General features: G+C 55.5%; 1 protein-coding gene across 9 annotated transcripts in view; it reads left to right on the top strand.

The window, feature by feature from the left end:
• The window catches only part of ttll5 (tubulin tyrosine ligase-like family, member 5), a 595,921-nt gene that overhangs the window by 312,350 nt on the left and 270,676 nt on the right, over positions 1 to 12,895 (top strand). Inside the window, exon 29 of one of the 9 annotated variants that reach the window (XM_070879714.1) lies at positions 8,459 to 8,507. The exons of the other annotated variants lie outside the window; for them this stretch is intronic. Within the exon in view, the coding sequence (XP_070735815.1) occupies positions 8,459 to 8,462 (4 nt within the window). The 3' untranslated portion in view covers positions 8,463 to 8,507. Of the gene's footprint in view, positions 1 to 8,458; positions 8,508 to 12,895 lie in introns of those variants that run through there. 9 annotated transcript variants of the gene reach the window in all.

The raw sequence follows: 12,895 nt of genomic DNA, 5'->3' as shown, positions 1-12,895 counted from the left end.
TATCTGGTTATTGTCACGTTGCTGTTTGTGGGAGCTTGCTGTGCGCAAATTGGCTCCCTCCCCACCTCTGTCCCAGGTGTGGCGACATCATCAGACTCTCCATGTCCTCCAGCACAGTGATAGGACAAAGCTCACATTCAATGTCCCGAGCAGCGAATATTGATGGACAGCGGGTGGGAGGAGTGTCGGGGAGATTGGTGAGACGACCGAAAACTGATTGTCGGGTCTGACTCCGCAAATCTATGTTGTCGATGCGAGAAAGTTAACTGCAACCAGGTGGATATCTCCACCCTCCCTCCCTCCCTCCCTCCCAGCTACAGTAAGAAGCATCCTTGGTGAGGCGTCAGCGAGTATAAAGGGAAGTGTCTGGAGACTGTGCTGCTGCTGTTGCAGTGTGTTTGACTCCAGTGCTGGGTGCCAAAGCAAACAGTGATCCTTCTTTGACGGGGCTTGATGGAATGTGAGCAATGTGGAGCAGTTATTAGATAATGGGTCTGGAGCAGGACGCTATCATTCACGCCAGTGGAATGCGCGCCGTGTGCCAGTGAGGAAGGCACACCTTTCAAATTAATCATGACCTGGGGCATTCCTGATCCGCGGAATGTGCCGCGAGACGCAGGTTTGCTACAGATGGTGTTGGTATTCAGTCCCGGTCTTGCCACAGGAGCCCCTCACCCCACCACCGGCAACTTTGAGGGGTACATGCTTCTCCTGTTTATCGCAGTCCCGCTCTCTGAAACCCGATAGCCGGCTGATCTCATGCAGAAACCCGACCTGTAAGTCAGTGGTATACACGGTGGGAGGATTACAGCAGCACATGATCACTGGAGCCCAGCCAGCGTGGCCGGCTGGGACTTGGAGAGAGGAGAATAGCAAGAAATAATCCCTTGGACGCGCTCACAGCAAATGCTGAACATACGCGGCAGGTCAGACAGCACCTGAGAGAGCGAGCTGGAGCAGCTTCACACTGGGAGCGGGGTGAATCGGGCCGTGACACTGACACCCACCTGCCCGTTCTCATTCCGCACACTGTCAGGCCTGCTGCGTGTTTTCAGCGGGCTGGCCTTTCAGTGGCTATGGGAAAAGGGCGGGCTCGCGGGATCAAGGCTGCATTTGCCAGCCGTGGCGCATTGGGCAGCACTCTCGCTTCTGAAGCAAGTCCCACACCAGAGACTTGAGCACATAATCCAGGCTGACAATTCTAGTGCAGTATGGAGGGAGTGCTGCACTGTCGGAGGGTCAGTACTGAGGGAGCACTGCACTGTCGGAGGGGCAGTACTGAGGGAGCACTGCACTGTCGGAGGGTCAGTACTGAGGGAGCACTGCACTGTCGGAGGGGCAGTACTGAGGGAGCGCTGCACTGTCGGAGGGTCAGTACTGAGGGAGCACTGCACTGTCGGAGGGGCAGTACTGAGGGAGCGCTGCACTGTCGGAGGGGCAGTACTGAGGGAGCGCTGCATTGTCGGAGGGGCAGTACTGAGGGAGCGCTGCACTGTCGGAGGGGCAGTACTGAGGGAGCACTGCATTGTCGGAGGGTCAGTACTGAGGGAGCGCTGCATTGTCGGAGGGGCAGTACTGAGGGAGCGCCGCACTGTTGGAGGGGCAGTAATGAGGGAGTGCTGCACTGTTGGAGGAGCAGTACTGAGGGAGTGCCGCACTGTCGGAGGGGCAGTACTGAGGGAGCGCCGCACTGTTGGAGGGGCAGTAATGAGGGAGTGCTGCACTGTTGGAGGAGCAGTACTGAGGGAGCGCTGCACTGTTGGAGGGGCTGTACTGAGGGAGTGCTGCACTGTCGGAGGGGCAGTACTGAGGGAACGCCGCACTGTCGGAGGGGCAGTACTGAGGGAATGCCGCACTGTCGGAGGGGCAGTACTGAGGGAGTGACACACTGTCGGAGGAGCAGTACTGAGGGAATGCCGCACTGTCGGAGGGGCAGTACTGAGGGAGTGCTGCACTGCCAGAGGGGCAGTACTGAGGGAGTGACACACTGTCAGATGCCGTCTTTTGGATGAGACATTAAACTGATGTTTGCTCTATTGAGTGACCGTAAAAGATCCCATGGCACTATTCAAAGGAGTGCAGGGGAGTTCTCCGCAGTGTTGGTGAGAGCTTGCTGTGTGCAAATTGGCTGTCGCGTTTCCTACCTTCCAACCGTGTCTACACTTCCAAGTACTGTACGCGGTCTGGGAGGTCGTGAGATAGTGAAAGGTGCTCTAGAAATGCTAATTCATTCCTGGATCCTTGCCGCTCGTATGGAGGATGAACCCCAACAGGGCCTTGTTGGGCAAGTGATGATTCTGTCTATTCATTTCGATGTTAACGACAGGAATGATCGCTGTCAAGTTTCTAAAATCGGATTTTGTAATTTTCTTTTGCTAACTGTTTGTAACTAAACATGCCCGGCCCCCTCACTCCCCTCACCACGGACTCCCCCAGCTCACCACCTTGGTCAGTCGCAATCATTTATTTCACCTGGAAACACTCGATACTCCTCCCCCACACACTGACCCCTCCCCCACACACTGACCCCTCCCCCACACACTGACCCCTCCCCCACACACTGACCCCTCCCCCACACACTGACCCCTCCCCCACACACTGACCCCTCCCCCACACACTGACCCCTCCCCCACACACTGACCCCTCCCACACACACTGACCCCTCCCACACACACTGACCCCTCCCCCACACACACTGACCCCTCCCCCACACACTGACCCCTCCCCCACACACTGACCCCTCCCCCACACACTGACCCCTCCCCCACACACTGACCCCTCCCCCACACACTGACCCCTCCCCCACACACTGACCCCTCCCCCACACACTGACCCCTCCCGCCCCACACACTGACCCCTCCCGCCCCACACACTGACCCCTCCCGCCCCACACACTGACCCCTCCCCCACACACTGACCCCTCCCCCACACACTGACCCCTCCCCCACACACTGACCCCTCCCCCACACACTGACCCCTCCCGCCCCACACACTGACCCCTCCCGCCCCACACACTGATCCCCCTCCCCCACTCACTGACCCCTCCCCCACACACTGACCCCTCCCCCACACACACTGACCCCACCCCCACACACTGACCCCTCCCCCACACACTGACCCCTCCCCCACACACTGACCCCTCCCGCCCCACACACTGATCCCCCTCCCCCACACACTGATCCCCCTCCCCCACACACTGATCCCCCTCCCACACACACTGACCCCTCCCACACACACTGACCCCTCCCCCACACACACTGACCCCTCCCCCACACACACTGACCCCTCCCCCACACACTGACCCCTCCCCCACACACTGACCCCTCCCCCACACACTGACCCCTCCCCCACACACTGACCCCTCCCCCACACACTGACCCCTCCCCCACACACACTGACCCCTCCCCCACACACTGATCCCTCCCCCACACACTGACCTCTCCCCCACACACTGACCCCTCCCCCACACACTGACCCCTCCCACACACACTGACCCCTCCCCCACACACTGACCCCTCCCCCACACACTGACCCCTCCCCCACACACTGACCCCTCCCCCCCATACACTGACCCCTCCCCCACACACTGACCCCTCCCCCACACACTGACCCCTCCCCCACACACTGACACCTCCCCCACACACTGACCCCTCCCCCACACACTGACCCCTCCCCCACACACTGACCCCCCCCCACACACTGACCCCCCCCCCCACACACTGACCCCTCCCCCACACACTGACCCCTCCCCCACACACTGACCCCTCCCCCACACACTGACCCCTCCCCACACACTGATCCCCCTCCCCCACACACTGACCACTCCCCCACACACACTGACCCCTCCCCCACACACTGACCCCTCCCCCACACACACTGACCCCTCCCCCACACACTGATCCCCCTCCCCCACACACTGACCCCTCCCCCACACACACTGACCCCTCCCCCACACACTGACCCCTCCCCCACACACTGATCCCCCTCCCCCACACACTGATCCCCCTCCCCCACACACTGACCCCTCCCCCACACACTGACCCCTCCCCCACACACTGACCCCTCCCCCACACACTGATCCCCCTCCCCCACACACTGATCCCCCTCCCCCACACACTGACCCCTCCCCCACACACTGACCCCTCCCCCACACACTGACCCCTCCCCCACACACTGACCCCTTCCCCACACACTGACCCCTTCCCCACACACTGACCCCTTCCCCACACACTGACCCCTCCCCCACACACTGACCCCTCCCCCACACACTGATCCCCCTCCCCCACACACTGACCCCTCCCCCACACACTGACCCCTCCCCCACACACTGACCCCTCCCCCACACACACTGACCCCTCCCCCACACACTGACCCCTCCCCCACACACTGACCCCTCCCCCACACACTGATCCCCCTCCCCCACGCACACTGACCCCTCCCCCACACACTGACCCCTCCCCCACACACTGACCCCTCCCCCACACACTGACCCCTCCCGCCCCACACACTGACCCCTCCCGCCCCACACACTGATCCCCCTCTCCCACACACTGATCCTCCTCCCCACACACACTGACCCTTCCCCCCCACACACTGACCCCTCCCCCACACACTGACCCCTCCCCCACACACTGATCCCACTCCCCCACACACTGACCCCTCCCCCACACACTGACCCCTCCCCCACACACTGGCCCCTCCCACACACACTGACCCCTCCCCCACACACTGACCCCTCCCCCACACACTGACCCCTCTCCCACACACTGATCCCCCTCTCCCACACACTGATCCCCCTCCCCCACACACACTGACCCCTCCCCCACACACTGACCCCTCACCCACACACTGACCCCTCCCCCACACACTGACCCCTCCCCCACACACTGACCCCTCCCCCACACACTGATCCCACTCCCCCACACACTGACACCTCCTCCACACACACTGACCACTCCCCCACACACTGACCCCTCCCCCATACACTGATCCCCCTCCCCCACACACTGACCCCTCCCCCACACACTGACCCCTCCCCCACACACTGATCCCACTCCCCCACACACACTGACCACTCCCCCACACACACTGACCACTCCCTCCCACACACTGACCCCTCCCCCACACACTGATCCCCTTCCCCCACACACACTGACCCCTCCCCCACACACTGACCCCTCCCCCACACACTGACCCCTCCCCCACACACTGACCCCTCCCCCACACACTGACCCCTCCCCCACACACTGACCCCTCCCCCACACACTGATCCCACTCCCCCACACACTGACCACTCCCCCACACACACTGACCACTCCCTCCCACACACTGACCCCTCCCCCACACACTGACCCCTCCCCCACACACTGACCCCTCCCCCACACACTGACCCCTCCCCCACACACTGACCCCTCCCCCACACACTGATCCCACTCCCCCACACACTGACCACTCCCCCACACACACTGACCACTCCCTCCCACACACTGACCCCTCCCCCACACACTGACCCCTCCCCCACACACTGATCCCTCCCCCACACACTGACCCCTCCCCCACACACTGATCCCACTCCCCCACACACTGTTCCCCCTCCCCCACACACACTGACCCCTCCCCCACACACTGACCCCTCCCCCACACACTGATCCCCCTCCCCCACACACACTGACCCCTCCCCCACACACTGATCCCCCTCCCCCACACACTGACCCCTCCCCCACACACTGATCCCACTCCCCCATACACACTGACCCCTCCCCCACACACACTGACCCCTCCCCCACACACACTGACCCCTCCCCCACACACACTGACCCCTCCCCCACACACACTGACCCCTCTCCCACACACTGACCCCTCCCCCGCACACACTGATCCCCCTCCCCCACACATACTGACCCCTCCCCCACACACTGACCCCCCCGCACACACACTGACCCCTCCCCACACATTGATCCCCCTCCCCCACACATTGATCCCCCTCCCCCACACACACTGACCCCTCCCCCACATACTGATCCTCCTCCCCACACACACTGACCCCTCCCCCCACACACTGACCACTCCCCCACACACTGACCCCTCCCCCCACACACTGACCCCTCCCCCCACACACTGACCCCTCTCCCCACACACTGACCCCGCCCCCACACACTGACCCCGCCCCCACACACTGACCCCTCCCCCACACACTGACCCCTCCCCCACACACTGACCCCTCCCCCACACACAGACCCCTCCCCCACACACTGACCCCTCCCCCACACACTGACCCCTCCCCCACACACTGGCCCCTCCCCCACACACTGGCCCCTCCCCCACACACTGACCCCTCCCCCACACACTGACCCCTCCCCCACACACACACCCCTCCCCCACACACACACCCCTCCCCCACACACACACCCCTCCCCCACACACACACCCCTCCCCCACACACACACCCCTCCCCACACACACTGACCCCTCCCCACACACACTGACCCCTCCCCACACACACTGACCCCTCCCCACACACACTGACCACTCCCCCCACACAGACCCCGCCCCACACACACTGATCCCTCCCCCCACACACTGATCCCTCCCCCCACACACTGACCTCTCCCCCATACACACTGATCCCTCCCCCACATACACTGACCCCTCCCCCACACACACCCCTCCCCCACACACACACCCCTCCCCACACACACTGACCCCTCCCCACACACACTGACCCCTCCCCCCACACACTGATCCCTCCCCCCACACACTGATCCCTCCCCCCACACACTGATCCCTCCCCCCACACACTGACCCCTCCCCCATACACACTGATCCCTCCCCCACATACACTGACCCCTCCCCCACATACACTGACCACTCTCCCACACAGACCCCTCTGCCGACACACTGACCCCTCAGCCCACACACTGAACACCCCCCCCCCCACGCACACTGACTCCTCCCCTCACACACACTGCCCCTCCCCCAGCTCAGATTCCCCACATCCCCCAGCACAGATTACCTTTCCTTGGCACGAATTCCCACCCTCCCCAGCCCCATTAGCTGCTGGCTTCACTCCACCCGAATGTACGGGTGGTTTTATTCCATGCCAGCGACTGTTTTCCTGTCCACATTGGCTTCATTCCCCGACGTGGGGCAAGGCGTGAGGCAAGGGCCTTAGACCCACAGCTTCCTTCGTGACCAGATCATGTTACAAGAGCTGAAATATCTCCTCTGGCAGAAGCCCATGACAGTTCTGCCCTCTCTTTGCCCAGGGTCTCACGTCCCCATGTTATTGACCAATATCAACAAAGCACAGTCAGGTTGGTGCGTTTCCTAATCCACCCAGACCATTCAGGCCCAGTTTCCCTGGTCTGTTGCCCCAAATCCCTTTAACTCCCCTTCGGCAGCACCTCCTAAACCCGCGACCTCTACCACCTAGAAGGACAAGGGCAGCAGGCGCATGGGAACACCACCACCTCCACGTTCCCCTCCCAGTCACACACCATCCCGACTGGGAAATATATCGGCCGTTCCTTCATCGTCGCTGGGTCACAATCCTGGAACTCCCTCCCTAACAGCACTGTGGGAGCACCTTCACCACACGGGCTGCAGCGGTTCAAGAACAAATGCAATAAATGCTGGCCTTGCCAGCGACACCGACAATCCGTGTCCCATTTAAATTGCTCTATATATAGGACACATGAAAGTGTCATAGGAGTATATAGCATAGCCTCAGTGTTAATTCGCATCTTTGCATGGCTACACTGGATTTGAAATATGCGCAGTTCCACATTGTGCCTGCCCTCCATCACAGCGTGTGTGGAAATAGTTAGATGCTATGTTTGGCTGCAGGCTTGTCTCAGCTCGGCAGAGAGGTATTGTACAGCATACAAGAACTCCCTGCGGAACCAGAAGGATATTTTGTAGTGGGAAACGTCTCTCAGGTTTCCCCGAGATTTCATGGACCAGCTATGTGTGGTATTTTTGTAGAAACATAAGAACGTGTTATTTTAAATTAAAAAGCAGAGTAATCGCAGATACTCACCATCAAGCAGCAAAGTCCGCTTGTCACTCAGGGAAAGGCATTGGAAGATTGAAAAAGAGCAGCATGAGTGTTAGGTGATCACACACGTTATAGGTGAATTCTAAGCTCTTCACAGTGAAGCAAAGCAGAGCGCCTTTTATTCTGAAACACTCCCAGGGCAGGTACAGCACGGGGTTAGATACAGAGTAAAGCTACCTCTACACTGTCCAATCGAACACTCCCAGGGCAGGTACAGCACGGGGTTAGATACAGAGTAATGCTCCCTCTACACTGTACCAGCAAACACTCCCAGGGCAGGTACAGCACGGAGTTAGATACAGAGTAAAGCTCCCTCTACACTGTCCCATCAAACACTCCCAGGGCAGGAGCAGCACACAATAACTAAATGGTTATGCACTAGCTTTGTCTGCTACTTCACAGGTAGAAAGTGGCTCTGGATGATGATCCTATTTGCCCTGCTCGCTGTCCCTGTAGCCCTTTTCGGGAAGACTGCGAAATGAGTTGTGAATTGAGCAGCGATGAGCTCTGGATCCGAAGGCAAAGAATCCCAAGGCAAAAAACAAAAAGGGCCACATTACAACAAAATTCTAAAGAGGCAAGGTGTGTTAAAAAGACAAGCTGAAGGCTCTGTGCCTCAATGCAAGGAGTATTCGGAATAAGGTGGACGAATTAACTGCGCATGGATACGATGTAATTGGCATCACGGAGACATGGCTCCAGGGTGACCAAGGCTGGGAACTCAACATCCAGGGGTATTCAACGTTTAGGAAGGATAAACAGAGAGGAAAAGGAGGTGGGGTGGCGTTGCTGGTTAAAGAGGAAATGAACGCAATAGTAAGGAAGGACATTAGCTTGGATGATGTGGAATCGGTATGGGTGGAGCTGCGGAATACCAAAGGGCAGAAAACACTAGTGGGAGTTGTGTACAGACCTCCAAACAGTAGTAGTGAGGTTGGGGAAAGCATAAAACAACAAATAAGGGATGTGTGCAATAAAGAAAGGTACAGCATTTATCATGGGCAACTTTAATTTACATATAGCTTGGGCTAACCAAACTGGTAGCAATGCGGTGGAGGAGGATTTCCTGGAGTGTATTAGGGATGGTTTTCTGGACCAATATGTGGAGGAACCGACTAGAGAGCTGGCCATCCTAGACTGGGTGATGTGTAATGAGAAAGGACTAATTAGCAATCTTGTTGTGCGAGGCCCCTTGAGGAAGAGTGACCATACATGGTAGAATTCTTTATTAAGATTGAGAGTGACACAGTTAATTCAGAAACTAGGGTCCTAAACTTAAGGAAAGCTAACTTCGATGGCATGAGGCGTGAATTGGCTAGAATAGACTGGCAAATGATACTTAAAGGGTTGACGGTGGATAGGCAATGGCAAACATTTATAGATCACATGGATGAACTTCAACAGTTGTACATCCCTGTCTGGAGTAAAAATAAAACAGGGAAGGTGGCTCAACCGTGGCTAACAAGGGAAATTAAGGATAGTGTTAGATCCAAGGAAGAGGCATATAAATTGGTAGCAAACCTGAGGACTGGGAGAAATTTGGAAATCAGCAGAGGAGGACAAAGGGTATAATTAGGAGGGGGAAAATAGAGTATGAGAGGAAGCCTGCCAGGAACATAAAAACTGACTGCAAAAGCTTCTATAGATATGTGAAGAGAAAAAGATTGGTGAAAACAAATGTAGGTCCCTTGCAGTCGGACTCAGGTGAATTAATAATGGGGAGCAAAGAAATGGCAGACCAATTGAACAAATACTTTGGTTCTGTCTTCACAAATGATCTTCCAGATGTACTAGGGGACCGAGGGTCGAGTGAGAAGAAGGAACTGAAGGATATCCTTATTCGGCGGGAAATTGTGTTGGGATAATTGATGGGATTGAAGGCCGATAAATCTCCAGGGCCTGATTGTCTACATCCCAGAGTACTTAAGGAGGTGGCCCTAGAAATAGTGGATGCATTGGTAATCATTTTCCAACAATCTATCGACTCTGGATCAGTTCCTATGGACTGGAGGGTAGCTAATGTAATCTCCACTTTTTAAAAAAGGAGGGAGAGAAAACGGGTAATTATAGACCGGTTAGCCTGACATCAGTAGTGGGGAAAATGTTGGAATCAATTATTAAGGATGAAATAGCAGCGCATTTGGAAAGCGGTCACAAGATCGGTCCAAGTCAGCACGGATTTATGAAAGGGAAATCATGCTTGACCAATCTTCTGGAATTTTTTGAGGATGTAACTAGTAGAGTGGACAAGGGAAAACCAGTGGATGTGGTGAATTTGGACTTTCAAAAGGCCTTTGACAAGGTACCACATAAGCGATTGGTGTACAAGATCAAAGCACATGGTATTGGGGGTAATGTACTGATGTGGATAGAGAATTGATTGGCAGACAGGAAGCAGAGAGTCGGGATAAACGGGTCCTTTTCGGAATGGGAGGCAATCACTAGTGGGGTGCCGCAGGGCTCAGTGCTGGGACCCCAGCTCTTCACAATATACATTAATGATTTGGATGAAGGAATTGAGGGTAATATCTCCAAGTTTGCAGATGACACTAAACTGGATGGCGGTGTGAGCTGTGAGGAGGACGCTAAGAGGCTGCAGGGTTACTTGGATAGGTTAGGAGAGTGGGCAAATGCATGGCAGATGCAGTATAATGTGGATAAATGTGAGGTTATCCACTTTGGTGGCAAAATCACAAAGGCAGAATATTATCTGAATGGCGGCAGATTAGGAAAAGGGGAGGTGCAACGAGACCTGGGTGTCATGGTTCATCAGTCATTGAAAGCTGGCATGCAGGTACAGCAGGCGGTGAAGAAGGCAAATGGCATGTTGGCCTTCATAGCTAGGGGATTTGTGTATCGGAGCAGGGAGGTCTTACTGCAGTTGTACAGGGCCTTGGTGAGGCCTCACCTGGAATATTGTGTTCAGTTTTGGTCTCCTAATCTGAGGAAGGGCATTCTTGCTATTGAGGGAGTGCAGCGAAGGTTCACCAGACTGATTCCAGGGATGGCTGGGCTGACATATGAGGAGAGACTGGATCAACTGGGCCTTTATACACTGGCGTTTAGAAGGATGAAAAGGGATCTCATAGAAACATATAAGATTCTGACGGGACGGGACAGGTTAGATGCGGGAAGAATGTTCCCGATGTTGGGGAAGTCCAGAACCAGGGGACACAGTCTTAGGATAAAGGGTAGGCCATTTAGGACTGAGATGAGGAGAAACTTCTTCACTCAGAGAGTTGTTAACCTGTGGAATTCCCTGCCGCAGAGAGTTGTTGAGGCCAGTTCATTGGATATATTCAAGAGGGTGTTAGATATGGCCCTTACGGCTAAAGGGATCAAGGGGTATGGAGAGAAAACAGGAAAGGGGTACTGAGGTGAATGATCAGCCATGATCTTATTGAATGGCGGTGCAGACTCGAAGGGCCGAATGGCCCACTCCTGCACCTATTTTCTATGTTTCTATGGATATGTGAACACTAGGAGTCTGTCAGACAATGTGAGTTTAGGGCCGCTCACCTGCACTGGTTTCAAGCCAAGGTCACAGAGGTGAAAGTTATAACTGTCGTGTGCTGTCATTTCCTTAGTTTCAGAATAAGGGGCCGCCCATTTAAAACTGAGGTGAGGAGGAATTTCTTCTCTCTGAGGGTTGTAAATCTGTGAAATTCTCTGCCCCAGAGAACTGTGGAGGCTGGGTCATTGAATATATTTAAGGCGGAGATACAGATTTTTGAGCGATAATGGAGTAAAGGGTTATGGGGAGCGGGCAGGGAAGTGGAGCTGAGTCCATGATCAGATCAGCCATGATCTTATTAAATGGCGGAGCAGGCTCGAGGGGCCAAATGGCCGAATCCTGCTCCTATTTTTTAATGGCCCAGAAATCTCGGTTTCTTCTTCCCACGAACGTTTGACTAAAAGCAGGAGAAAAGATGCGCCCTTAATTTTTGGTTGAGCACTCGCCAGAGATCCCGGATTTGAGGCCCCCTCTTCTTGCGCAATGGAGTGCGTTCACGTTGGGGCGTTCCGTAGAAGTCACGTGGGCCTGGACACCCAATCACGGTATAAAGTATTTTCTCATTCATCCAAATAGGAGTTTGGTAAGTCCGCAACTCCTGTTACTATGAATGAGAAACACCCCCAAACACCCAAACACTACATAAAACATTAAAAAAAAACTCCTCACTTAAATACACTATAGAAATTAAAGTTGATAGAAATGTTTTTGAAAAAAAAAATATATTTGCCGATTTCTAAAAAAACATTTCAATTATGGTTTAAAATAAAATTACCTGAGTGGGCAGGGTTTTTAACATAAATATGTGTTTTTAAATTTTATTTTAATATGTTTTTACCAGGCGCAAGAGTTTTCAGGACATTCGCTGGCTAGATAGCCCAATCTCTGCCGTGGGGACGTCCTCGCTCCCGACATGTGGGAGATCTGTCAAGCCAGAAACTGGACGGATCGGAAAAGCCGGTTTTCAGTGCATGCGCATTGTGCGCCGAAAACCGGCTTTTCCGATGCCTTCCCGGGTCCGTACACACTCCGTACCGACCCGGGAAGGCCGGGATTTCAGGGTCATTATTTTCTTATTGGTCCTGAAATTGCAGTTGGAGGCTTCCCGCGGGCAACTGCCTCCGACCGGAGAATTTTAGCAAAAGTACCTGGTGGTCCCGGAGGCCCTCCGGATTCCGGTGGGGAGGCCTTCCCTTCCCGCGTTGCAAAGCCCATTCCCGTCCTCCAGGTTCCCACGGAGACGGTGCAGTCACGTGTGACTGCTCGGCCAATCAGGTACTGTATTCTCAATTACTAGCAATGGGAACTCCGTATCTACCAGTTCT

This window comes from Pristiophorus japonicus, chromosome 4, assembly GCF_044704955.1.
Source record: "Pristiophorus japonicus isolate sPriJap1 chromosome 4, sPriJap1.hap1, whole genome shotgun sequence".
Classification (NCBI taxonomy): Eukaryota; Metazoa; Chordata; class Chondrichthyes; family Pristiophoridae; genus Pristiophorus; species Pristiophorus japonicus.
This window is presented reverse-complemented; position numbering and strand designations above follow the sequence as displayed.